The sequence below is a fragment of the Anomalospiza imberbis genome, unplaced genomic scaffold (assembly GCF_031753505.1).
Source record: "Anomalospiza imberbis isolate Cuckoo-Finch-1a 21T00152 unplaced genomic scaffold, ASM3175350v1 scaffold_314, whole genome shotgun sequence".
In the NCBI taxonomy this organism is placed as follows: domain Eukaryota; kingdom Metazoa; phylum Chordata; class Aves; order Passeriformes; family Viduidae; genus Anomalospiza; species Anomalospiza imberbis.
The window spans coordinates 72,886-100,521 of record NW_027099935.1 but is presented as its reverse complement, the minus strand read 5'-3'; the positions used below and the strand labels follow the sequence as shown (position 1 = coordinate 100,521).

Here is a 27,636-nt window from a genome sequence, read left to right as displayed (position 1 = left end):
GGAACGAAAAAAAAAAAAACGGGGCAAAAACCCGGGAATTTACAGTTCTGCCAGGGCACAGAATCCACGGCGCTCCCCCCGCCCCGGGAAGAATTCCGGGAATTCCGGGAATTCCCTCCCCCGAGGCGCCCGCCCGCCCGCCGCTTCTTTGGGATGAAATAAAGGGAATTTTGTTCTTCCTCCTCCCGGATCCGCGCGGGATTCCGGGAACGCCGAGGAGCCGAGCGGGAACGCTGAGGATCCGCGCGGAATCGCAGGAATGACGAGGATCCGTGCGGGAACGCTGAGGATCTGCGCGGAATCGCGGGAACGCCGAGGATCCACGCGGAATCGCGGGAACGCCGAGGATCCACGCGGAATTGCGGGAACGTCCAAGGATCCACACGGAATCATGGGAACACCGAGGATCCGCATGGGAACGCCGAGGATCCACGCGGAATCGCGGGAATGACGAGGATCCGTGCAGAATCGTGGGAACGTCCGAGGATCCACGCGGAATCGCGGGAACGTCCAAGGATCCACGCGGAATCGCGGGAACACCGAGGATCTGCGCGGGAACGCCGAGGATCTGCGCGGAATCGCAGGAACGTCCAAGGATCTGTGTGGAATCGCGGGAACGCTGAGGATCCGCGTAGAATTCCGGGAACGCCGAGGATCCGCGCGGAATCGCGGGAACGTCCAAGGATCCGCGCGGGAACGCCGAGGATCCGCGCAGAACCGCAGGAACGTCCAAGGATCCGCGCGGAATTCCAGGAACTATGACGATCCACGTGGAACCGCAGGAACGTCCAAGGATCCGCGCGGAATTCCAGGAACTATGACGATCCGCGCGGAACCGCAGGAACGTCCAAGGATCCACGCGGAATTCCAGGAACGCCGAGGATCCGCGCGGGATCGCGGGGAACGCCGAGGATCCGTGTAGTGCTTGTGGGTGCCCCGCCCGGGGCCGGCGCCGCCGCTCCCGGAATCCGCCCGCGCCGGGAGATCCCGCCGGAATTCCCGGGGATCTTGGGCTGGTTTTGTGGGGGTCGTCGTCGTCGGTTTTTTGTCGTCGCCGTCGTCGCTTTTGGTGTTTTCCGTCTCTTTTCCCCTCCCCGGGATTCGGGGGCGGGAAAAGAAAAACTCAGGGAGCCTCAGCCAGGGCCGGCGGCTCCGGGGGGGCCTCGCTCCGGCACGGATCCGCCTTGGAAAAATTCATCTCCAGGATGTGGCGCTGGAGGTGCCGCACCCACTCCTCCTGGATGGACAGCGGGCCCTGGAACTCCACCTCGCAGAACCTGCCGGGCGGCACGACCCGGCTTTCAGCCGGAGCTCCCGGAACCCCGGAGGGACTCCCCGGACCCCGGCAGCGATTCCCCAATTCCGGGAGGGAGTCCCCAATTTCGGGAGGAATTCCTCAATTTCGGGAGGAATTCCCCAATTTCGGGAGGAATTCCCCAATTTCGGGAGGAAGTCCCAGAATTCAGGAGGAATTCCCCAATTTCGGGAGGGACTCCCCAGATCCCGGCAGCGATTCCCCAATTCCGGGAGGGAGTCCCCAATTTCGGGAGGAATTCTCCAATTTCAAGAGGAATTCCCCAATTTCGGGAGGGACTCCCCAGATCCCGGCAGCAATTCCCAGATTTCGGGAGGAATTCCCCAATTTCGGGAGGAATTCCCCAATTTTGGGAGGAAGTCCCAGAATTCGGGAGGAATTCCCCAATTTCGGGAGGGAGTCCCCGGATCCCGGCAGGAATTCCCCAATTTCGGGAGGAATTCCCAGATTTCGGGAGGAATTCCCAGATTTCGGGAGGAATTCCCCAATTTTGGGAGGAATTCCCCAATTTCGGGAGGAATTCCCCAATTTCGGGAGGAATTCCCCGAATTTGGGAGGAATTCCCAGAATTCGGCAGGAATTCCCCAATTTCAGGAGGAATTCCCCAATTTCAGGAGGAATTCCCCAATTTCGGGAACAATTCCCAGATTTCAGGAGGAACTCCCCAATTTCGGGAGGAAGTCCCAGAATTCAGGAGGAATTCCCCAATTTCGGGAGGAATTCTCCAATTTCAAGAGGAATTCGCCAGTTTCGGGAGGGAGTCCCCGGATCCCAGCAGGAATTCCCCAATTTCAGGAGGAATTCCCCAATTTCGGGAGGAATTCCCCGAATTTGGGAGGAATTCCCAGAATTCGGCAGGAATTCCCCAATTTCGGGAGGAATTCTCCAATTTCGGGAGGAATTCCCAGAATTCGGGAGGGATTCCCCAATTTCAGGAGGAAGTCCCCGGATCCCGGCAGGAATTCCCCAATTTCGGGAGGAATTCTCCAATTTCGGGAGGAATTCCCAGATTTCAGGAGGAATTCCCCAATTTCGGGAGGAATTCCCCAATTTCGGGAGGAATTCTCAGAATTCGGGAGGAATTCCCCAATTTCGGGAGGGACTCACAGATTTTGGCAGGAATTCCCCAATTTCGGGAGGGAGTCCCAGGATCCCAGCAGGAATTCTCCAATTCCGGGAGGGAGTCCCCAGATCCCGGCAGGAATTCCCCAATTCCGGGAGGAATTCCCCAATTTCGGGAGCAATTCCCAGATTTCAGGAGGAATTCCCCAATTTCAGGAGGAATTCCCAGATTTCAGGAGGAATTCCCCAATTTCGGGAGCAATTCCCAGAATTCGGGAGGAATTGCCCAAATTCGGGAGCAATTCCCAGAATTCAGGAGGAATTCCCCAATTTCGGGAGGAATTCCCCGATTTCGGCAGGAATTCCCCGATTTCAGCAGGAATTCCCCGATTTTGGCAGGAATTCCCCATTTTCAGCAGGAATTCCCAAATTTCGGGAGGACTTCCCAGATTTTGAGGTGAATTCCCGGATTTCAGCAAGAATTCCCCGATTTTGGCAGGAATTCCCCGATTTTGGGAGGGATCCCCAGATTCTGGGGAGGAAGCCCCAAAAAAATGGGGTTGGGGGAAGAGGGAAAGGGAGGAAATCCCAAAAAAAAATGCGACGGGAGAGGAGGGAAAGGAGGGGGAAGCAGGAAAAGGGGGGAAAAGCCCTCAAAAAATGGGACGGGCGGGGAGAGAAAGAGCGGAAAACTGAGGAAAAGGGTTTGGAAAACAGCCAAAAATAGGGATAGGCCGGGGGAAAGGGGGGAAACGCAGGAAAAGGCGGGGAGAAGAGCCAAGGACAGGGAGGGGAGAGCGGGGAAAACCGGGAAAAACGCCCGGGAGAAGGCTGGGAATTTGGGCAAAGCCGCCAAAATCCCGGGGGAGCGTTCCCAATCCCGATTTTTCCCACCTGCACTTGAGGGTGTAGATGTTCCCCACGAACTTGACCAGCGAGGTCTGCGGCGGGCGCGGCACCAGCGCGGGCACCGGGCGCACGCGCGGCGGCGGCCGCGGCTCCGGAAGCTTCCGCGGGAAGTCGGCGCCGCCCTCGGCGTCCCGGGGCGGCGGCGGCTCCAGGGGCCGCGCCTGGCGCCGCTCGAACTCTGGGAAGGGCGGGAATTCGGGAATGGGAGGGCGGAGACGGGGGAGGGGGGAAGGACTGGGTGGGCGCCGGTCACGGCTCTGGTGGCGTTTCCGGACCCCAGGCCCGACCCCAATTCCCCAATCCTGACCCCAATTCCCCAAATTCCCCAATCCTGACCCCAATTCCCCAAATTCCCCAATCCTGACCCCAATTCCCCAATCCTGACCCCAATTCCCCAAATTCCCCAATCCTGACCCCAATTCCTCAATCCTGACCCCAATTCCCCAAATTCCCCAATCCTGACCCCAATTCCCCAAATTCCCCAATCCTGACCCCAATTCCTCAATCCTGACCCCAATTCCCCAATCCTGACCCCAATTCCCCAATCCTGACCCCAATTCCCCAATCCTGACCCCAATTCCCCAGTCCTGACCCCAATTCCCCAAATTCCCCAATCCTGACCCCAATTCCCCAATCCTGACCCCAATTCCCCAAATTCCCCAATCCTGACCCCAATTCCTCAATCCTGACCCCAATTCCCCAATCCTGACCCCAATTCCCCAAATTCCCCAATCCCGACCCCAATTCCCCAGTCCTGACCCCAATTCCCCAAATTCCCCAATCCTGACCCCAATTCCCCAATCCTGACCCCAATTCCCCACCCCAGACCCCACATTTCCTCACCCCAAACCCCACATTTCCCATTTTCCCCCACCCCAATCCCCACATTTCCCATCCCAAACCCCACATTTCCCAACCCCAAACCCCACATTTCCCATTTTCCCCACCCCAAACCCCATTTTCCTCACCACAAACCCCACATTTCCCATTTTTCCCACCCCAGACCCCACATTTCCCATCCCAAACCCCACATTTCTCAACTCCAAACTCCAACATTTCCCATTTTCCCCACCCCAAACCCCACATTTCCCAACCCCAAACCCCACATTCCTCATCCCAAACCCCACATTTCCCATTTCCCCCACCCCAAACCCCACATTTCCCATTTTCCCCACCCCAAACCCCACATTTCCCATTTCCCCCACCCCAAACCCCACATTTCCCCACCCCAGACCCCACATTTCCCATTTCCCCCACCCCAAACCCCACATTTCCCAACCCCAAACCCCGCATTTCCCTTTTTCCCTGCCCCAAACCCCACATTTCCCAACCCCAAACCCCACATTTCCCGTTTTCCCCCGCCCCAAACCCCACATTTCCCAACCCCAAACCCCACATTACCCATTTTCCCCACCCCAGACCCCACATTTCCCGTTTTCCCCGCCCCAAACCCCATTTTCCTCAGCACAAACCCCACATTTTCCATTTCCCCTGCCCCAAACCCCATTTTCCCCAACCCAAACCCCACATTTCCCAACTCCAAACCCCACATTTCCCATTTCCCCCACCCCAAACCCCACATTTCCCAACTCCAAACCCCACATTTCCCATTTCCCCCACCCCAAACCCCACATTTCCCATTTTCCCCACCCCAGACCCCACATTTCCCCCACCCCGATGCCCGCAGCGCCCGCCGCAGCACTCACTGCTGAAGTTGCCCCTCTGCTCCTCCACCTTGACCAGCCCCAGCCCAACCCCAAACCCCACATTTCCCATTTCCCCCACCCCAGACCCCACATTTCCCATTTCCCCCACCCCAAACCCCACATTTCCCATTTTCCTGACCCCAGACCCCACATTTCCCATTTCCCCCACCCCAATCCCCACATTTCCCATTTCCCCCACCCCAGACCCCACATTTCCCCCACCCCGATGCCCGCAGCGCCCGCCGCAGCACTCACTGCTGAAGTTGCCCCTCTGCTCCTCCACCTTGACCAGCCCCAGCCCAACCCCAAACCCCACATTTCCCATTTCCCCCACCCCAAACCCCACATTTCCCATTTTCCCCGCCCCAAACCCCACATTTCCCAACTCCAATCCCCACATTTCCCATTTTCCCCCGCCCCAGACCCCACATTTCCCCCACCCCGATGCCCGCAGCGCCTGCCGCAGCACTCACTGCTGAAGTTGCCCCTCTGCTCCTCCACCTTGACCAGCCCCAGGGGCGAGCCCAGCGCCCGCTCGGCGCCGTCGGGGCCCTTGGCGCAGTCGCCGAGCGCCGCCTCGGCTGCCAGCCCGCCCTTGGGCAGGAAGGGCACGGCCAGGGCGCCGCGGGGCTCCCGGGGGTGCGCCGAGCTCCGGAACTTCTTGGAGAAGGGCCGGCCGCCCTGGATGTAGCTGCGGTAGGCGCCGGCCTTGTGGGGCCGGTGCCGGATCCACTCGCGCAGCGTCTCGATGGGCGAGCCGTTCACGCACCACTCGGTGACGCCGAACTGCCGCAGGTGCGCCCGGGCGTGGCTGGCCAGGGCCTTCCTGTTCTCGAAGTACAGCCCGCAGAGCTCGCAGCAGGCTTCTGCTGCTGGGAAACACGGGAAAACGGGGTTAAAATGGGGGGAAAACGGGAAAAAACGGGGTTAAAATGGGGAAAAAAGGGAAAAAATGGGATAAAAACGGGATTAAAAATGGAGAAAATGGGGTATGGGCACTGCTGAAGGTGGCGCAGGCTGGCCAGGGCCTTCCTGTTCTCGAAGTACAGCCCGCAGAGCTCGCAGCAGGCTTCTGCTGCTGTGGAACACGGGAAAACGGGGTTAAAATGGGAGAAAACGGGAAAAAAAACGGGGTTAAAATGGGGAAAAAACGGGAAAAAATGGGATAAAAACACCCAAAAAATGGGATAAAAATGGAGAAAATGGGGTATGGGCACTGCTGAAGGTGGCGCAGGCTGGCCAGAGCCCTCCTGTTCTCGAAGTACAGCCCGCAGAGCTCGCAGCAGGCTTCTGCTGCTGGGAAACACGGGAAAACGGGGTTAAAATGGGGGAAAACGGGAAAAAACGGGGTTAAAATGGGGAAAAAAACGGGAAAAAATGGGATAAAAACGGGATTATAAACGGAGAAAATGGGGTATGGGCACTGCTGAAGGTGGCACAGGCTGGCCAGGGCCTTCCTGTTCTCGAAGTACAGCCCGCAGAGCTCGCAGCAGGCTTCTGCTGCTGGGAAACACGGGAAAACGGGGTTAAAATGGGAGAAAACGGGAAAAAATGGGATAAAAATGGGATTAAAAATGGAGAAAATGGGGTATGGGCACTGCTGAAGGTGGCGCAGGCTGGCCAGAGCCCTCCTGTTCTCCAAGTACAGCCCGCAGAGCTCACAGCAGGGAGAATGTGGAAAAATGGGAAAAAAAGGGGAAAATGGGGTTAAAATAGGGGAAAAATGGGAAAAAAATGGGAAAAAATGGAAAAAAAAATGGGAAAGAACGGGAAAGAATGGGAAAGAACGTGAGCTCCATCCGATGCCAAAAACATCACAAAAAGTATCCAAAAGACATCACAAAATCATCCCAACAGCCCCAAAATCCCCAAAACCACCCCAAAATCGCCGGGCACTCACAGGCCTTGTCGTGCAGGGCCTTGGCCTTGAAGCCCAGCTCGAAGGCTTTGTGCTTGGCCTCGCCGTGGCACCCCAAAACCACCCCAAAATCACCCCAAAATCCCCAAAATCGCCGGGCACTCACAGGCCTTGTCGTGCAGGGCCTTGGCCTTGAAGCCCAGCTCGAAGGCTTTGTGCTTGGCCTCGCCGTGGCACCCCAAAACCACCCCAAAATCACCCCAAAATCCCCAAAATCGCCGGGCACTCACAGGCCTTGTCGTGCAGGGCCTTGGCCTTGAAGCCCAGCTCGAAGGCACTCCTAGCCCATCCCAAAACCACCCCAAAATCACCCCAAAACCACCCCAAAACCACCCCAAAACCCCCAAAATCACCCCAAAATCACCCCAAAATCCCCAAAATCGCCGGGCACTCACAGGCCTTGTCGTGCAGGGCCTTGGCCTTGAAGCCCAGCTCGAAGGCACTCCCCAAAACCACCCCAAAAACACCAAAACCACCCCAAAACCACCCCAAAAACACCCCAAAACCACCCCAAAATCGCCGGGCACTCACAGGCCTTGTCGTGCAGGGCCTTGGCCTTGAAGCCCAGCTCGAAGGCTTTGTGCTTGGCCTCGCCGTGGCACCCCAAAATACCCAAAACCACCCCAAAAACCCCAAAACCACCCCAAAAACCCCAAAATCACCCCAAAACCACCCCAAAATCGCCGGGCACTCACAGGCCTTGTCGTGCAGGGCCTTGGCCTTGAAGCCCAGCTCGAAGGCTTTGTGCTTGGCCTCGCCGTGCCCGCCCAGCCTCTCCTCGCCCAGCGGCCTCTTGGCGGCCAGGAAAGCGCCGGCGTTCTTGGAGCCCAGCGGCGCCAGGGCCAGCCCCGAGCCCGGCTTGCCCAGGGCCAGCCCCGGCGGCAGCGCCTTGCCCGGAGCCGGCCCCGGCGGCGGGGGTTTGGGCTCCATGCCGTCCTCGCCCGGCCCGGCGGCGCCCGGCTCCAGCCCCGGCGGCGCCGGCGGCTCCTTCTTGATGAGGCAGGGTTTGGATTTCTTCCTGAGGATCTCGCGGAGCGTGTCGATGGGGGAGCCGTTCACCGACCACTCGGTCACGCCCATCTGGCGCAGGTGCGAGCGCGCGTGGCTCGAGAGCCCCTTGCGGTTCTCAAAGAACTCCCCGCAGAACTCGCAGCGGATGTCGCGCACCGGGTCCGCCCGGGAGGCTGCCGGGGGAGAAATTCTGGGATCAGGGAGGGAAGGGAACCCCTGGGATGGGATCTGGGGTCCCAAAATCCCCGGGATGAGCTCAGAGTGTCCCAAAACCTCGGGGATGTCGCGCACCCGGGTCCACCCGGGAGGCTGGATGGAGAAATTCTGGGATGAGGGAGGGAAGGGAACCCCTGGGATGGGATTTTAGAGCCCCAAAATCCCCGGGATGAGCCCCAGGCCAGCGGATGTCGCGCACCGGGTCCGCCCGGGAGGCTGGAGGGAGAAATTCTGGGATGAGGGAGGGAAGGGAACCCCTGGGATGGGATCTGGGGTCCCTAAATCCCCGGGATGAGCCCCAAGCCATCCTGGGAGGCTGGAAGGGGGAAAATTCTGGGATGAGGGAGGGAAGGGAACCCCGGGGATGGGATCTGGGGTCCCTAAATCCCTGGGATGAGCCCCAAGCCAGCCTGGGAGGCTGGAGGGTGAGAAATTCAGGGATCAGGGAGGGAAGGGAACCCCGGGGATGGGATTTTAGAGCCCCAAAATCCCCGGGATGAGCCCCAGGCCAGCGGATGTCGCACACCCGGGTCCGCCCAGGAGGCTGGAGGGAGAAATTCTGGGATGAGGGAGGGAAGGGAACCCCTGGGATGGGATTTTAGAGCCTCAAAATCCCCGGGATGAGCCCCAAGCCAGCGGATGTCGCGCACCGGGTCCGCCGGGGAGGCTGGAGGGGGAAATTCTGGGATCAGGGAGGGAAGGGAACCCCTGGGATGGGATCTGGGGTCCCTAAATCCCCGGGATGAGCCCCAGGCCAGCGGATGTCGCGCACCCGGGTCCGCTCGGGAGGCTGGAGGGGGAAATTCAGGGATCAGGGAGGGAAGGAAGCCCCTGGGATGGGATCGGGGGTCCCTAAATCCCCAGGATGAGCTCAGAGCCCCCCAAATCCCTGGGATGGATCCCAGCTCCCCAAATCCCTGGGATGGATCCCTGGGATGGATCCCTGAGCACCCCAAATCCCTGGGATGGATCCCTGAGCACCCCAAATCCCTGGGATGGATCCCTGAGCACCCCAAATCCCTGGGATGGATCCCAGCTCCTCAAATCCCTGGGATGGATCCCTGAACACCCCAAATCCCTGGGATGGATCCAACCCCCCCAAATCCCTGGGATGGATCCCAGCTCCCCAAATCCCTGGGATGGATCCCTGAGCACCCCAAATCCCTGGGATGGATCCCAGCTCCCCAAATCCCTGGGATGGATCCCTGGGATGGATCCCAGCTCCCCAAATCCCTGGGATGGATCCCTGAGCACCCCAAATCCCTGGGATGGATCCCTGAGCACCCCAAATCCCTGGGATGGATCCCAGCCCCCCCAATCCCTGGGATGGATCCCTAGGATGGATCCCTGAGCACCCCAAATCCCTGGGATGGATCCAACCCCCCCAAATCCCTGGGATGGATCCCTGAGCACCCCAAATCCCTGGGATGGATCCAACCCCCCCAAATCCCTGGGATGGATCCAACCCCCCCAAATCCCTGGGATGGATCCCTGAGCACCCCAAATCCCTGGGATGGATCCCTGGGATGGATCCCTGGGATGGATCCCCGAACACCCCAAATCCCTGGGATGGATCCCAGCTCCCCAAATCCCTGGGATGGATCCAACCCCCTCCAAATCCCTGGGATGGATCCAACCCCCTCCAAATCCCTGGGATGGATCCCTGAACACCCCAAATCCCTGGGATGGATCCCAGCTCCCCAAATCCCTGGGATGGATCTCAGCTCCCCAAATCCCTGGGATGGATCCCAGCTCCCCAAATCCCTGGGATGGATCCAAACCCCCCCAAATCCCTGGGATGGATCCCAGCTCCCCAAATCCCTGGGATGGATCCCTGAACACCCCAAATCCCTGGGATGGATCCCAGCTCCTCAAATCCCTGGGATGGATCCCTGGGATGGATCCCAGCTCCTCAAATCCCTGGGATGGATCCCTGAACACCCCAAATTCCTGGGATGGATCCAACCCCCCCCAAATCCCTGGGATGGATCCCTGAACACCCCAAATCCCTGGGATGGATCCCAGCTCCTCAAATCCCTGGGATGGATCCCTGGGATGGATCCCAGCTCCCCAAATCCCTGGGATGGATCCCTGAACACCCCAAATCCCTGGGATGGATCCCAGCTCCTCAAATCCCTGGGATGGATCCCTGGGATGGATCCCAGCTCCCCAAATCCCTGGGATGGATCCAAACCCCCCCAAATCCCTGGGATGGATCCCTGAGCACCCCAAATCCCTGGGATTGATCCAACCCCCCCAAATCCCTGGGATGGATCCAAACCCCCCCAAATCCCTGGGATGGATCCCAGCTCCCCAAATCCCTGGGATGGATCCCCGAACACCCCAAATCCCTGGGATGGATCCCAGCTCCTCAAATCCCTGGGATGGATCCCTGAACACCCCAAATCCCTGGGATGGATCCAACCCCCCCAAATCCCTGGGATGGATCCCAGCTCCCCAAATCCCTGGGATGGATCCAACCCCCCCAAATCCCTGGGATGGATCCAAACCCCCCCAAATCCCTGGGATGGATCCCAGCTCCCCAAATCCCTGGGATGGATCCCTGAACACCCCAAATCCCTGGGATGGATCCCAGCTCCTCAAATCCCTGGGATGGATCCCTGGGATGGATCCCAGCTCCCCAAATCCCTGGGATGGATCCCTGAACACCCCAAATTCCTGGGATGGATCCCTGAACCCCCCAAATCCCCGGGACAAGCCCCAGAACCACTCACAGAGGTTGAGCGGCGCCATCTCCTCGTGCGCCGCCCAGGCCGGGTCCGGCGGCGCCGGCGCCTCCCCGGGATGGATCCCGGCTCCTCCTCCTCCTCCTCCTCCTCCTCCCACGGCCGCCCCGGCCATCAGCTCCCGCTTGATCTCCACCCTGAGCTGGTCCTGCTTGAGCTTCTTGTGCAGGGATGGCGCCGAGAGCCCCGGGAACATCTTCCTGGCCGTGGGCGGCGGCGAGGCCGCGCCGGGGGCCGGCCCCGGGGGGCTGAGCGGCGCCGGCACCTTCTTGCCCAGCCCGGGCAGGTGCAGCTCCGGCGGCGGCCGCGGCGGCTCCAGCGGGGCCAGCCCGCCCAGCAGGCTCTTGGCCAGGGGCTTGGGGTGTCCCGAGCGGCGGCGGGTGAGGATCTCGCGGAGCGTGTCGATGGGGGAGCCGTTCACGTACCACTCGGTCACGCCCATCTGGCGCAGGTGCGAGCGCGCGTGGCTCGAGAGCCCCTTGCGGTTCTCAAAGAACTCCCCGCAGAACTCGCAGCGGATGTCGCGGCACGGCTCGGAGCCCGAGGCTGGGGAGGCGGGGAAATGGGAGAGAAGGGGTTAAAAGGAGCTGGTGGGGTTTGGGGGATGAGGGGATTCACAGGGCAGCGAGGCTGGGAACACGGGAAAATGGGATGGAAGAGGTTAAATGGGATGGAAGGGGTTAAAAGGGATGGAAGGGGTTAAATGGGATGGAAGGGGTTAAATGGGATGGAAGGGGTTAAAAGGGATGGAAGGGGTTAAATGGGATGGAAGGGGTTAAAAGGGATGGAAGGGGTTAAAAGGGATGGAAGGGGTTAAATGGGAGGGAAGGGGTTAAATGGGATGGAAGGGGTTAAATGGGAGGGAAGGGGTTAAACGGGATGGAAGGGGTTAAAAGGGATGGAAGGGGTTAAATGGGAGGGAAGGGGTTAAATGGGATGGAAGGGGTTAAAAGGGAGGGAAGGGGTTAAAAGGGATGGAAGGGGTTAAATGGGATGGAAGGGGTTAAAAGGGATGGAAGGGGTTAAAAGGAGCTGGTGGGGTTTTGGGATGAGGGAATTCCCAGAAAACGAAGTTGAGGCTCCCCAGGAATTCTCCGCAGAACTCGCAGCGGATGGAGCAGAAAAAAAAACTAAAAAATCCCATAAACCCCAAAAAAACCCCAAAAAATCCAACAAAACCCCAATAAAAACCCAAAAAATCCCACTGAACCCCAAAAAAACCCAAAAAATCCAACAAAACCCCAATAAAAACCCAAAAAATCCCATAAACCCCAAAAAAAACCCAAAAAAATCCAACAAAACCCCAATAAAAACCCCAAAAATCCCACCAAACGCCAATAAAAACCCCATTCCAGCCCACTGAACCCCAAAAAATCCCATCGAACCCCAATAAAAACCCCAAAAAATCCCATAAACCCCAAAAAAAACCCCAAAAAATCCCATAAACCCCAATAAAAACCCAAAAAATCCCGTAAACCCCAATAAAAACCATAATAAATCCCATAAACCCCAATAAAAACCCCAAAAAATCCAACAAAACCCCAATAAAAACCCAAAAAAATCCCACTGAACCCCAATAAAACCCCAAAAAATCCCATAAACCCCAATAAAAACCCCAAAAAATCCCATAAACCCCAATAAAAACCCAAAAAATCCCACTGAACCCCAATAAAAACCCCAAAAAATCCCATAAACCCCAATAAAAACCCAAAAAAAATCCCACCGAACCCCCAAAAAAACCCCAAAAAATCCAACAAAACCCCAAAAAAAACCCAAAAAATCCCACCAAACCCCAATAAAAATCCCAAAAAATCCCATAAACCCCAATAAAAATCCCATTCCGGCCCACTGAACCCCAAAAAAAACCCCAAAAAACCCCATAAACCCCAATAAAAACCCCAAAAAATCCAACAAAACCCCAATAAAAACCCCAAAAAATCCCATAAACCCCAAAAAAAACCCCAAAAAACCCCATAAACCCCAATAAAAACCCCAAAAAATCCAACAAAACCCCAATAAAAACCCCAAAAAATCCCATAAACCCCAAAAAAACCCCAAAAAATCCCATAAACCCCAATAAAAACCCCAAAAAATCCCATAAACCCCAATAAAAACCCCAAAAAATCCCATAAACCCCAATAAAAACCCCAAAAAATCCCATAAACCCCAAAAAAAACCCCAAAAAAATCCCATAAACCCCAATAAAAACCCCATTCCAGCCCACTGAACCCCAATAAAACCTCATTAAACCCCAATAAAAACCCCACTGAGCCCCCCCAAACCCCCCCAAAGCCCAATACAAATCCCACTAAACCCCCCAGACCCCACTGAGCCCCCCCAAACCCCACACCAGACCCCAATACACCCCCAGACCCCCCAAAACCCCACTAAACCCCCCCAAACCCCACTCCAAACCCCCCAGACCCCACTGCAGACCCCACTAAACACCCCCAGACCCCCCCAAACCCCACTAAACTCCCCCAAACCCCACTCCAGACACCCCAGACCCCCCCAGACCCCACTGCAGACCCCACTAAGCCCCCCCAGACCCCCCAAACCCCATTCCAAACCCCCCCAGACTCCCCCAGACCCCACTGCAGACCCCAGTACACCCCCAGACCCCCCCAAACCCCACTAAACTCCCCCAGACCCCACTGCAGACCCCACTAAACTCCCCCAGACCCCACTGCAGACCCCACTAAACACCCCCAGACCACCCCAGACCCCACTAAACTCCCCCAAACCCCACTCCAGACACCCCCAGACCCCCCCAGACCCCACTGCAGACCCCACTAAACTCCCCCAAACCCCACTCCAGACCCCACTAAACCCCCCAGACACCCCCAGACCCCACTGCAGACCGCACTAAACACCCCCAGACCCCCCCAGACCCCACTAAACTCCCCCAAACCCCACTCCAAACCCCCCAGACCCCCCCAGACCCCACTGCAGACCGCACTAAACACCCCCAGACCCCCCCAGACCCCACTAAACTCCCCCAAACCCCACTCCAGATACCCCCAGACCCCACTCCAGACCCCAGTACACCCCCAGACCCCCCCAACCCCACTGCAAACCCCCCCAGACCCCACTCCAGACCCCAGTACACCCCCAGACCCCCCCAGACCCCACTCCAGACCCCAGTACACCCCCACACCCCCCCAGACCCCACTGCAGACCCCAGTACACCCCCAGACCCCCCCAGACCATACTAAACTCCCCCAAACCCCACTCCAGACCCCCCCAGACCCCTCTCCAGACCCCAGTACACCCCCAGACCCCACTAAACTCCCCCAAACCCCACTCCAGACCCCACTAAACCCCCCAGACACCCCCAGACCCCCCTGCAGACCCCACTAAACACCCCCAGACACCCCCAGACCCCCCTGCAGACCCCAATACACCCCCAGACACCCCCAGACCCCACTGCAGACCCCAGTACACCCCCAGACCCCCCCAGACCCCACTAAACTCCCCCAAACCCCTCTCCAGACACCCCCAGACCCCCCCAGACCCCACTGCAGACCCCAGTACACCCCCAAACCCCACTGCAGACCCCACTAAACCCCCCCAGACCCCCCCAGACCCCACTGCAGACCCCACTAAACACCCCCAAACCCCACTCCAGACCCCCCCCAGACCCCCCTGCAGACCGCACTAAACACCCCCAGACCCCCCCAGACCCCACTGCAGACCCCACTAAACTCCCCCAGACCCCCCCAGACCCCACTAAACTCCCCCAGACCCCACTCCAAACCCCCCAGACCCCCCTGCAGACCGCACTAAACACCCCCAGACCCCCCCAGACTCCCCCAGACCCCACTGCAGACCCCACTAAACTCCCCCAGACCCCCCCAGACCCCACTAAACTCCCCCAGACCCCACTCCAAACCCCCCAGACCCCCCTGCAGACCGCACTAAACACCCCCAGACCCCCCCAGACTCCCCCAGACCCCACTAAACTCCCCCAAACCCCACTCCAAACCCCCCCAGACCCCCCTGCAGACCCCACTAAGCCCCCCGACCCCCCGCAGCACTCACTGAGGTTGAGCGGCCCGTCCTCTTCGGGCGCCCACTTGGCCTCGGCGGGCAGCGGGCTCAGGGCCAGCTTGGCCCCCTTCTCCTCGGCCCCTTTGGGCGAGCCGGGCAACGCGGCCGGCACCTTCCTGAGCCCGGGCGAGCCCGGCTGGCCCAGGGACTTGCCGAAGCCCGGCGGGGATTTGATGGCCTTGTTGACGGCGCCGTCGGGCTTGGGCAGCAGCAGCAGCGGCGGCCGCGGCGCGCCCGGCTCCTTGGGCGAGCCCGCCGATTTCTTGGCCAGCGCGGGGCCGGCGCCGTCGGCCTTGGGCTTGTGGCGGACCAGCTCGTAGAGGAGGTCGATGGGAGCCCCCGAGCTCTCGGACTCGGCCACACCGAGCTGGCGCAGGTGGGAGCGGGCGTGGCTGGAGAGGCCCTTGCGGGTCTCGAAGCAGGCGCCGCACACCTCGCAGGTGGTCAGGCTGGGGGCTGGAAAATGGGGGAAAAATGGGAAATTAGGGGTTAAAAATCCCTCGGGATCAGATCCCATCCAGACACCTCGCAGGTGGTCAGGCTGGGGGCTGGAAAATGGGGGGGAAACGGGAAATTAGGGGTTAAAAATCCCTCGGGATCAGGGAAATTAGGGGTTAAAAATCCCTCGGGATGGTCAGGCTGGGGGCTGGAAAATGGGGGAAAAATGGGAAATTAGGGGTTAAAAATCCCTCGGGATCAGGGAAATTAGGGGTTAAAAATCCCTCGGGATCAGATCCCATCCAGACACCTCGCAGGTGGTCAGGCTGGGGGCTGGAAAATGGGGGGGAAAATGGGAAATTAGGGGTTAAAAATCCCTCTGGATGGTCAGGCTGGGGGCTGGAAAATGGGGGAAAAATGGGAAATTAGGGGTTAAAAATCCCTCTGGATGGTCAGGCTGGGGGCTGGAAAATGGGGGAAAAATGGGAAATTAGGGGTTAAAAATCCCTCGGGATCAGATCCCATCCACACACCTCGCAGGTGGTCAGGCTGGGGGCTGGAAAATGGGGGAAAAATGGGAAATTAGGGGTTAAAAATCCCTCGGGATCAGATCCCATCCAGACAGGATCGGAGCAGGCGCCGCACACCTCGCAGGTGGTCAGGCTGGGGGCTGGAAAATGGGGGAAAAATGGGAAATTAGGGGTTAAAAATCCCTCGGGATCAGATCCCATCCAGACAGGATCGGAGCAGGCGCCGCACACCTCGCAGGTGGTCAGGCTGGGGGCTGGAAAATGGGGGGGAAACGGGAAATTAGGGGTTAAAAATCCCTCGGGATCAGATCCCATCCAGACACCTCGCAGGTGGTCAGGCTGGGGGCTGGAAAATGGGGGGGAAACGGGAAATTAGGGGTTAAAAATCCCTCGGGATCAGGGAAATTAGGGGTTAAAAATCCCTCGGGATGGTCAGGCTGGGGGCTGGAAAATGGGGGAAAAATGGGAAATTAGGGGTTAAAAATCCCTCGGGATCAGGGAAATTAGGGGTTAAAAATCCCTCGGGATCAGATCCCATCCAGACACCTCGCAGGTGGTCAGGCTGGGGGCTGCAAAATGGGGGAAAAATGGGAAATTAGGGGTTAAAAATCCCTCGGGATCAGGGAAATTAGGGATCAAAAATCCCTCGGGATCAGGGAAATTAGGGGTTAAAAATCCCTCGGGATCAGGGAAATTAGGGGTTAAAAATCCCGCGGGATCAGGGAAAATAGGGATCAAAAATCCCTCGGGATCAGGGAAATTAGGGGTTAAAAATCCCTCGGGATCAGGGAAATTAGGGGTTAAAAATCCATTGGGATTGGGAAATTAGGGATCAAAAATCCCTTGGGATCGGGGAAATTAGGGGTTAAAAATCCCTCGGGATTGGGGAAATTAGGGGTTAAAAATCCCTCGGGATCACGGAAATTAGTGATTAAAAATCCTTGGGATCAGGAAAATTAGGGATAAAAATCCCTCGGGATCAGGGAAATTAAGGGTGGGGGCTGGAAAATGGGGAAAAACCAGGAAAAAATGGGAAAAAATCGGGATAAATCCGGTCTCAGAGCCTGGAGAACAGGAGAGGAACCCTGGGAGCCGATCCCAAAAATTCCAACCCCTCCCAGCCCCGGTTTTGGGATCGGTTTTGGGATCGGAGCAGGCACCGCACACCTCAGAGGTGGTCAGGATGGGGGCTGGAAAATGGGGAAAAAACCAGGAAAAAATGGGAAAAAATCGGGATAAATCCGGTCTCAGAACCTGGAGAACAGGAGAGGAACCCTGGGAGCCGATCCCAAAAAATTCCAACCCCTCCCAGCCCCGGTTTTGGGATCGGTTTTGGGATCGGAGCAGGCGCCGCACACCTTGCACAGGGTCAGGATGGGGGCAGGAAAATGGGGAAAAAAACCAGGAAAAATGGGAAAAAATCGGGATAAATCCGGTCTCAGAACCTGGAGAACAGGAGAGGAACCCTGGGAGCCGATCCCAAAAAATTCCAACCCCTCCCAGCCCCGGTTTTGGGATCGGTTTTGGGATCGGAGCAGGCACCTCCTTGCACGGGGTCAGGATGGAGGCTGGAAAATGGGGAAAAACCAGGAAAAAATGGGAAAAAATCGGGATAAATCCGGTCTCAGAGCCAGGAGAACAGGAGAGGAACCCTGGGAGCTGATCCCAAAAAATTCCAACCCTTCCCAGCCCCGGTTTTGGGATCGGAGCAGGCACCTCCTTGCACGGGGTCAGGATGGGGGCTGGAAAATGGGGAAAAACCAGGAAAAATGGGAAAAAATCGGGATAAATCCGATCTCAGAGCCTGGAGAACAGGAGAGGAACCCTGGGAGCCGATCCCAAAAAATTCCAACCCTTCCCAGCCCCGATTTTGGGACTCCATTCCCCCCTCGTTAACCCCCACGTTAATTAACCCCACAAACGCCCCTGGGTGGGGTCCGAGGGATCCAGTCTCGGGAGAATTTGGGAAAATCCCGGGAAAAATCTTCACCTTTGGAGTCCTGGGGCTCGGCTTTGCCGCCGGGGGGCTCCGGGCTGAGCTTGGTCCCGAGGCGGGGCGGGGGGCGGCTCCAGCGCCGAGCTCCCGGATTTTTTGGGGATGGGAGGAGGGGACGTCACTTCCATGGCCACCAACTCGTCCTCGTCAGGAGCCAGCACTGCAGGGAGCAGCTGGGAATCAGGGATTTGGGATTTGGGGGGGGTCCAGGTGGGATCTGGGGGGGTCCAGGTGGGGTTTGGGGGGGTCCAGGTGGGATTTATGGTGGTCCAGGTGGGGTTTGGGGGGGTCCAGGTGAGATTTATGGTGGTCCAGGTGGGGTTTGGGGGGGTCCAGGTGGGATTTGGGGGGGTCCAGGTGGGGTTTGGGGGGGTCCAGGTGGGATTTATGGTGGTCCAGGTGGGGTTTGGGGGGGTCCAGGTGGGATTTGGGGGGATCCAGGTGGGGTTTGGGGGGGTCCAGGTGGGATTTGGGGGGGTCCAGGAAGGATTTGGGGTGTTCCAGGAAGGATTTGGGGTGTTCCGGATTGAATTTGGGGTGGTCCAGGTGGGATTTGGGGAATGCTAGGTGGGATTTGGGGTGTTCCAGGTGGGATTTGGGGGGGGTCCAGGTGGGATTTGGGGGGGTCCAAGTGGGATTTGGGGGGGTCCAGGTGGGGTTTGGGGGGGTCCAGGTGGGATTTGGGGGGGTCCAGGTGGGATTTGGGGGGGTCCAGGTGGGATTTATGGTGGTCCAGGTGGGATTTGGGGGGGTCCAGGTGGGATTTATGGTGGTCCAGGTGGGATTTGGGCTGTTCCAGGTGGGATTTATGGTGGTCCAGGTGGGATTTGGGGGGTCCAGGTGGGATTTGGGGGGGTCCAGAGGGCATTTGGGGGGGTCCAGGTGGGATTTGGGGTGTTCCAGGTGGGATTTGGGGGGGTCCAGGTGGGATTTATGGTGGTCCAGGTGGGATTTGGGGTGTTCCAGGTGGGATTTGGGGGGGTCCAGGTGGGATTTGGGGGGGTCCAGGTGGGGTTTGGGGGGGTCCAGGTGGGATTTGGGGTGTACCAGATTGAATTTGGGGGGGTCCAGGTGGGATTTGGGGTGTTCCGGGTGGGATTTATGGTGGTCCAGGTGGGATTTGGGGTGGTCCAGGTGGGATTTATGGTGGTCCAGGTGGGGTTTGGGGTGGTCCAGGTGGGATTTGGGGTGTTCCAGGTGGGGTTTGGGGTGTTCCAGGAAGGATTTGGGGTGTTCCGGATTGAATTTGGGGTGGTCCAGGTGGGATTTGGGGTGTTCCAGGTGGGATTTCGGGTGTTCCATAGGGATTTGGGGTCTTCCAGAGGGGATTTGGGGTATTCCAGCGTGATTTGGGGTGTTCTGTAGGGATTTGGGGGTTCCAGGTGGGATTTGGGATGTTCCAGGTGGGATCTGGGGTGTTCCAGGTGGGATTTGGGGTGTTCCAGAGAGGATTTGGGGGTTCCAGGTGGGATTTATGGTGCTCCAGGTGGGATTTGGGATGTTCCAGGTGGGATTTGGGGGTTCCAGGTGGGATTTGGGATGCTCCAGGTGGGATCTGGGGTGTTCCAGGTGGGGTTTGGGATGTTCCAGGTGGGATTTGGGATGCTCCAGGTGGGATTTGGGGTGTTCCAGGTGGGATTTGGGATGTTCCAGATTGAATTTGGGGTGTTCCAGGTGGGATTTGGGGTGTTCCAGGTGGGATTTGGGGTCTTCCAGGTGGGATTTGGGATGTTCTGTAGGGATTTGGGGTGTTCCAGGTGGGATCTGGGGGGGGTCCAGGTGGGATTTGGGATGTTCCAGGTGGGATTTGGGGTGTTGCCGGTGGGATTTGGGTGTTTCAGAGGGGATTTGGGATTGTCCAGGTGGGATTTATGGTGGTCCAGGTGGGATTTGGGGTGTTCCAGGTGGGATCAGGGAGAGGACAGGGGTGGTGACATCACGGAGGGGACAGGGGGGTGACATCAGGGAGAGGACAGGGGTGGTGACATCACAGAGGGGACAGGGGGGTGACATCACAGAGGGGACAGGGGTGGGGACATCACAGAGGGGACAGGGGTGGTGACATCAGGGAGGGACAGGGGTGGTGACATCAGGGAGGGGACAGGGGTGGTGACATCACAGAGGGGACAGGGGTGGTGACATCAGGGAGGGGACAGGGGTGGTGACATCACAGAGGGGACAGGGGTGGTGACATCAGGGAGGGGACAGGGGTGGTGACATCACAGAGGGGACAGGGGTGGGGACATCAGGGAGAGGACAGGGGTGGTGACATCACAGAGGGGACAGGGGTGGGGACATCACAGAGGGGACAGGGGTGGTGACATCAGGGAGGGACAGGGGTGGTGACATCAGGGAGGGGACAGGGGTGGTGACATCAGGGAGGGACAGGGGTGGTGACATCAGGGAGGGGACAGGGGTGGGGACATCAGGGAGGGGACAGGGGTGGTGACATCAGGGAGGGGACAGGGGTGGTGACATCACAGAGGGGACAGGGGTGGTGACATCAGGGAGGGGACAGGGGTGGTGACATCACAGAGGGGACAGGGGTGGGGACATCAGGGAGAGGACAGGGGTGGTGACATCACAGAGGGGACAGGGGTGGGGACATCACAGAGGGGACAGGGGTGGTGACATCAGGGAGGGACAGGGGTGGTGACATCAGGGAGGGGACAGGGGTGGTGACATCACAGAGGGGACAGGGGTGGGGACATCACAGAGGGGACAGGGGTGGGGACATCACAGAGGGGACAGGGGTGGGGACATCACAGAGGGGACAGGGGTGGTGACATCAGGGACGGGACAGGGGGGTGACATCAGGGAGGGGACAGGGGTGGTGACATCAGGGAGGGGACAGGGGTGGTGACATCAGGGAGGGGACAGGGGTGGTGACATCACAGAGGGGACAGGGGTGGGGACATCACAGAGGGGACAGGGGTGGTGACATCAGGGACGGGACAGGGGTGGTGACATCACAGAGGGGACAGGGGTGGGGACATCACAGAGGGGACAGGGGTGGTGACATCAGGGACGGGACAGGGGGGTGACATCAGGGAGGGGACAGGGTGGTGACATCACAGAGGGGACAGGGGGGGTGACATCAGGGAGGGGACAGGGGTGGTGACATCAGGGAGGGGACAGGGGTGGGGACATCAGGGAGGAGACAGGGGTGGTGACATCAGGGAGAGGACAGGGGTGGTGACATCAGGGAGGGGACAGGGGTGGTGACATTTCCCTGCGGGGTGGGGACAGAGAAGGTGACAGGTCCTAAAGGAGGTGACAGGTCCCTGCAGGGGACAGCACAGGGGTGGGGACAGGTCCCTGAGGGGAGGGGACACAGAAGGTGACAAATCCCTGCAGGGAGGGGACACAGAAGGTGACAAATCCCAGCAGGGAGGGGACACAGAAAGTGACAAATCCCGGCAGGGGAGGGGACAGGGGTGGGGACAGGTCCCAGCACAGGTGGGACAGGACAGGGGACAGGTCCCTAAGGGGAGGGGACACAGAAGGTGACAAATCCCAGCAGGGAGGGGACACAGAAGGTGACAAATCCCTGCAGAGGAGGGGACAGGGGTGGGGACAGGTCCCAGCACAGGTGGGACAGGACAGGGGACAGGTCCCTAAGGGGAGGGGACACAGAAGGTGACAGATCCCTGCAGGGGAGGGGACAGGATGGTGGCATCTCTCAGCAGGGGACAGCACAGAGTGGTGGCATCTCCCTGCGGGGAGGGGACAAAAAGGTGACAAATCCCAGCAGGGAGGGGACACAGAAGGTGACAAATCCCTGCGGGGAGGGGACACAGAAGGTGACAAATCCCTGCGGGGAGGGGACACAGAAGGTGACAAATCCCAGCAGGGGACAGCACAGGGCTGGGGACAGGTCCCAGCACAGGTGGGACAGGACAGGGGACAGGTCCCTAAGGGGAGGGGACACAGAAGGTGACAAATCCCTGCAGGGGAGGGGACAGGATGGTGGCATCTCTCAGCAGGGGACAGCACAGAGTGGTGGCATCTCCCTGCGGGGAGGGGACAAAAAGGTGACAAATCCCAGCAGGGAGGGGACACAGAAGGTGACAAATCCCTGCAGGGGAGGGGACAGGGGTGGGGACAGGTCCCAGCACAGGTGGGACAGGACAGGGGACAGGTCCCTAAGGGGAGGGGACACAGAAGGTGACAGATCCCTGCAGGGGAGGGGACAGGATGGTGGCATCTCTCAGCAGGGGACAGCACAGAGTGGTGGCATCTCCCTGCGGGGAGGGGACAAAAAGGTGACAAATCCCAGCAGGGAGGGGACACAGAAGGTGACAAATCCCTGCAGGGGAGGGGACAGGGGTGGGGACAGGTCCCAGCACAGGTGGGACAGGACAGGGGACAGGTCCCTAAGGGGAGGGGACAGGACACAGAAGGTGGCAGGTCCCCAAGGGGAGGGGACAGGGGTGGGGACAGGTCCCCAGGGGGGACAGTACCGGGGGGCTGGTGGCATGTCCCTGAGGGAGGACGGGTCCTTGCAGGGAGGGGACAGCGAGAGGTGGCACAAGAAGGGCCAGGGACGAGCTGGGGACATCCCGGGGCTCTTGGGGACATCCCGGGGCTCCCAGTGCCAGGGCTGGGGACACCCCGGGAGCCCCTCGGTGACAGGGCTGGGGACATCACAGTGACAGGGTTGGGGACATTGCAGTGCCAGGGCTGGGGACACCCCGGGAGCCCCTCGGTGACAGGGCTGGGGACATCGCAGTGACTGGGCTGGGGACATCGCAGTGACAGGGCTGGGGACATCGCAGTGACAGGGCTGGGGACATCGCAGTGACTGGGCTGGGGACATCGCAGTGACAGGGCTGGGGACATCGCAGTGACAGGGCTGGGGACACCCCGGGAGCCCCTTGGTGACCAGGCTGGGGACATCGCAGTGACAGGGTTGGGGACATCACAGTGACAGGGCTGGGGACATCGCAGTGACAGGGCTGGGGACACCCCGGGGCTCCCGGTGACGGGGCTGGGGACATCGCAGTGACAGGGCTGGGGACACCCTGGTGACAGGGCTGGGGACATCGCAGTGCCAGGGCTGGGGACATCGCAGTGACAGGGCTGGGGACATCACAGTGACAGGGCTGGGGACATCCTGGTGACAGGGCTGGGGACATCCTGGTGACAGGGTTGGGGACACCCCGGGAGCCCCTCGGTGACAGGGCTGGGGACATCCTGGTGACAGGGCTGGGGACATCGCAGTGACAGGGCTGGGGACACCCAGGGAGCCCCTCGGTGACAGGGCTGGGGACATCACAGTGACAGGGTTGGGGACATCGCAGTGACAGGGCTGGGGACATCGCAGTGACCGGGCTGGGGACATCGCAGTGACAGGGCTGGGGACATCGCAGTGACAGGGTTGGGGACATCGCAGTGACAAGGCTGGGGACATCGCAGTGACAGGGCTGGGGACATCGCAGTGACAGGGTTGGGGACATCGCAGTGACAGGGTTGGGGACATCGCAGTGACAAGGCTGGGGACATCGCAGTGACAGGGTTGGGGACATCGCAGTGACAGGGCTGGGGACATCGCAGTGACCGGGCTGGGGACATCGCAGTGACAGGGCTGGGGACATCGCAGTGACAGGGCTGGGGACACCCCGGGAGCCCCTCGGTGACAGGGTTGGGGACATCGCAGTGACAGGGCTGGGGACATCCTGGTGACAGGGTTGGGGACACCCCGGGAGCCCCGCAGTGACAGGGCTGGGGACATCGCAGTGCCAGGGCTGGGGACATCACAGTGACAGGGCTGGGGACATCCTGGTGACAGGGCTGGGGACATCCTGGTGACAGGGCTGGGGACATCCTGGTGACAGGGCTGGGGACATCGCAGTGACAGGGCTGGGGACATCCTGGTGACAGGGCTGGGGACATCGCAGTGACAGGGCTGGGGACATCGCAGTGACAGGGCTGGGGACATCCTGGTGACAGGGCTGGGGACACACCAGGGACCAGCCTGGGGACATCATCTCAGGGCTCTCAGTGACAGGGCTGGAGACATCTCGGGGCTCCCGGTGACAGGGCTGGGGACATTCTGGTTACAGAACTGGTGACACTCTGGGGCTCCTGGGGACAGGGCTGGGGACATCCCTGGAGCTGCTCGGTGACAGGGCTGGGGACACCCCAGGGCTCCTGGGGACAGGGCTGGGGACATCCCTGAGTCCCTCAGTGACAGGGCTGGGGACATCGCAGTGACTGACAGGGCTGGGGACATCCCAGGAGCTGCTCGGTGACAGGGCTGGGGACACCCCAGGGCTCTTGGGGACAGGGCTGGGGACATCCCTGAGTCCCTCAGTGACAGGGCTGGGGACATCGCAGTGACTGACAGGGCTGGGGACATCCCAGGAGCTGCTCGGTGACAGGGCTGGGGACACCCCAGGGCTCTTGGGGACAGGGCTGGGGACATCCCTGAGTCCCTCGGTGACAGGGTTGGGGACATCGCAGTGACTGACAGGGCTGGGGACAGTCTGGTGACAGGGCTGGGGACACACTGGGGCTCCTGGGGACAGGGCTGGGGACATCCCTGGAGCTGCTCGGTGACAGGGCTGGGGACACCCCAGGGCTCCTGGGGACAGGGCTGGGGACATCCCTGAGTCCCTCGGTGACAGGGTTGGGGACATCGCAGTGACTGACAGGGCTGGGGACAGTCTGGTGACAGGGCTGGGGACACACTGGGACATCCCGGTGACAGGGCTGGGGACATCCCGGTGACATGGCTGGGGACACCCCGGGGCTCCCGGTGACACGGCTGGGGACATCCCGGGAGCTCCGGGCTGGTGACACCCCGGGGATCTCAGTGACAGGGCTGGGGACATCTCGGGGCTCTTGGTGACAGGGCTGGGGACACCCCGGGGCTCTCGGTGACACCCCGGGGTTCCCGGTGACAGGGCTGAGGACACCTCGGTGACAGGACAGAGCTGGGGACACGCTGGGGCTCCCGGTGACAGGGCTGGGGACACCCCGGGGATCTCGGTGACACCCCGGGGTTCCCGGTGACAGGGCTGAGGACACCTCGGTGACAGGACAGAGCTGGGGACACGCTGGGGCTCCCGGTGACAGGGCTGGGGACACCCCGGGGATCTCGGTGACACCCCGGGGTTCCCGGTGACAGGGCTGGGGACACCTCGGTGACAGGACAGGACTGGGGACACCCCGAGGCTCCCGGTGACAGGGCTGGGGACACCCTGGGTGCTCCAGGCCAGTGACACCCCGGGGCTCCTGGTGACACCCCGGGGCTCCCGGTGACAGGGCTGGGGACACCCTGGGTGCTCCAGGCCGGTGACATCCCGGGGCTCTCGGTGACAGGGCTGGGGACACCTCGGTGACAGGACAGGGCTGGTGACACCCCGGGGCTCCCCGTGACACCCCGGGGCTCTCGGTGACAGGGCTGGGGACACCCCGGGGCTCCCGGTGACAGGGCTGGGGACACCCTGGGTGCTCCAGGCCGGTGACACCCTGGGGATCTCGGTGACAGGGCTGGGGACATCGCAGTGACTGACAGGGCTGGGGACAGTCTGGTGACAGGGCTGGGGACACACTGGGACATCCCGGTGACAGGGCTGGGGACATCCCGGTGACACGGCTGGTGACACCCCGGGGCTCCCGGTGACAGGGCTGGGGACACCCTGGGTGCTCCAGGCCGGTGACATCCCGGGGCTCTCGGTGACAGGGCTGGGGACACCTCGGTGACAGGACAGAGCTGGGGACACCCTGGGGCTCTCGGTGACAGGGCTGGGGACACCTCGGTGACAGGACAGGGCTGGGGACACCCTGGGTGCTCCAGGCCGGTGACATCCCGGGGCTCTCGGTGACAGGGCTGGGGACACCCCGGGGCTCCCGGTGACACCCCGGGGTTCCCGGTGACAGGGCTGGGGACACCCTGGGTGCTCCGGGCTGGTGACACCCCGGGGCTCCCGGTGACACCCCGGGGTCCCGGGACCGGCCTGGCCGCCCCGGGCCGCCCCCTCCTCCCCCGGGCCGGGAGCCCCGACCCGACCCGACCCGACCCGGGCTGTGCGACCCGAAGCGGGCTGTCCGAACCGAGCGCCCCCCAGAACAGAGACCCCGAGCGGCCCCGGGCGCCCCCCGCTCGGCGGCCCCGGGCCCATCCCGGGAGCGCATCCCGGGGGTCCCGCGGGGACAAAGCGGGGCCGGGGCCGGGACAAAGGAGGGCGGCGGCTCCTCGGCCGCGGCCTCCCGGAGCCCCGCGGGGCTCTCCCGCCGCCTTCCCCCGAACCGCGGCCCGGCCGGAGCGGGGGCCGCTGCGGGGCGGAACCGTGAGGGGAGACGGCGGCGGGTGAGGGTGGGGGGGGGGGTGGGGGGGCGCGGGTGGGCCCGGGCGCGGCGGGGCGGGGCCGGCGGAGGGGGGGAAAAGGGGCGCTCACCCGGCTCGGGCGCGGCCGGGGGCTCGGGGTCGCCGTCCCCGCCGCGGTCGCGGTCGCGGGGCCGCGGCGCCGCCGCCGCTTTGGTGACTTTGGGCGGCGGGGAGGCGGCGGCCGAGGCCGAGGTGGAGGCCGCCATCTTGGGCACGGCGCACGCGGGGCGCCCGCCAGGCCGCAGGGCAGAGCGCCGAGAGCGGCGCGGCCCGAGCGGCCAGGGGAGAGCGGCCGAGCGCCGAGTTCGGGGGAGGGATGCGGGAATTTTGGGGGGGGGAAATTGAGGAATTTTGGGGGGGGGGGGGGAGAAAAAGGGAAATTTTTGGGAAGTTTGGGAATTCTGGGGGGAGGTTGGGGGGTTTGGGGAGAAACTGGAGGGTTTTGGGGGGAATTTCTTTAGGGAATTGGGGGATTTGGTGGGGGGGGAAGGGGAATTTGGGGAGAATTTGGGTAATTTTGGGGGGGAAAAAAGATGAATTTGGGGGATTTGGGGAGGCAGTCGGGGGATTTGGAAGGGGAAAAGGGGAATTTGGACAATTTTGTGGGGAAATAAGGGAATTGGGGGGGAGAAAGGGGGAAATTGGGGGGTTTTGGCGGGAAATAGGGGGAATTTCGGGGGGAAGGGGATTTTTTTTTGGGGGGGGGGAAAAGGGGGAATTTGGGTATGGGAATTGGGAACACCCGGATTTTGTGGATTTGGAACTGAAATGTCCTGGATTTCCAATGGCAAATGCCCAAAATCCCAAACCATGGACCCAGAGGGGCTCCTCCTTCCGCTCCCCAATGGATCCCGAAGTGATCCCAAATCCACCGAGTTTATCCCCAAAAAAAAAAAATCCCCAAAATGCGACGCCAAAAAACCAATCCCGAAACCCAAACCCCCAAACTAATCCCAAAACGACCAAATTTATCCCAAAGTCAAAAGCTCATCCCGAAAACACAAACCCCCAAACGGATCCCAAAAACCCCAAAACCGATTCCAAAAAATCCCCAAAATCCAAATCTGAGAATGGACCCCAGAACCCCAACCCTAAATGGATCCCAAAAACCCCAAAACTGATCCCAAAAAATCCCCAAAATCCAAATCTGAGAACGGAACCCAGAACCCCAACCCCAAATGGATCCCAAAAACCCCAAAACTGATCCCAAAAAATCCCCAAAATCCAAATCTGAGAACGGAACCCAGAACCCCAACCCCAAATGGATCCCAAAAACCCAAAACTGATCCCAAAAAATCCCCAAAATCCAAATCTAAGAATGGACCCCAGAACCCCAACCCCAAATGGATCCCAAAAACCCAAAACTGATCCCAAAAAATCCCCAAAATCCAAATCTGAGAACG

The 27,636-nt window shown here is 60.2% G+C and overlaps 1 protein-coding gene across 1 annotated transcript in view; it reads right to left on the bottom strand.

Annotated features, from left to right (window-relative positions):
• Positions 1-1,019: 1,019 nt before the first annotated feature.
• LOC137466606 (protein Wiz-like) overlaps positions 1,020-27,636 on the bottom strand; it is a gene marked incomplete at its 5' end in the record, with an annotated part of 37,457 nt that continues 10,840 nt past the window's right edge. The window contains 8 exon segments of the mRNA XM_068178285.1: positions 1,020-1,277; positions 3,272-3,464; positions 5,466-5,864; positions 7,606-8,094; positions 10,873-11,430; positions 14,926-15,390; positions 17,893-17,986; positions 17,988-18,058. Of these exon segments, the coding sequence (XP_068034386.1) occupies positions 1,124-1,277; positions 3,272-3,464; positions 5,466-5,864; positions 7,606-8,094; positions 10,873-11,430; positions 14,926-15,390; positions 17,893-17,986; positions 17,988-18,058 (2,423 nt within the window).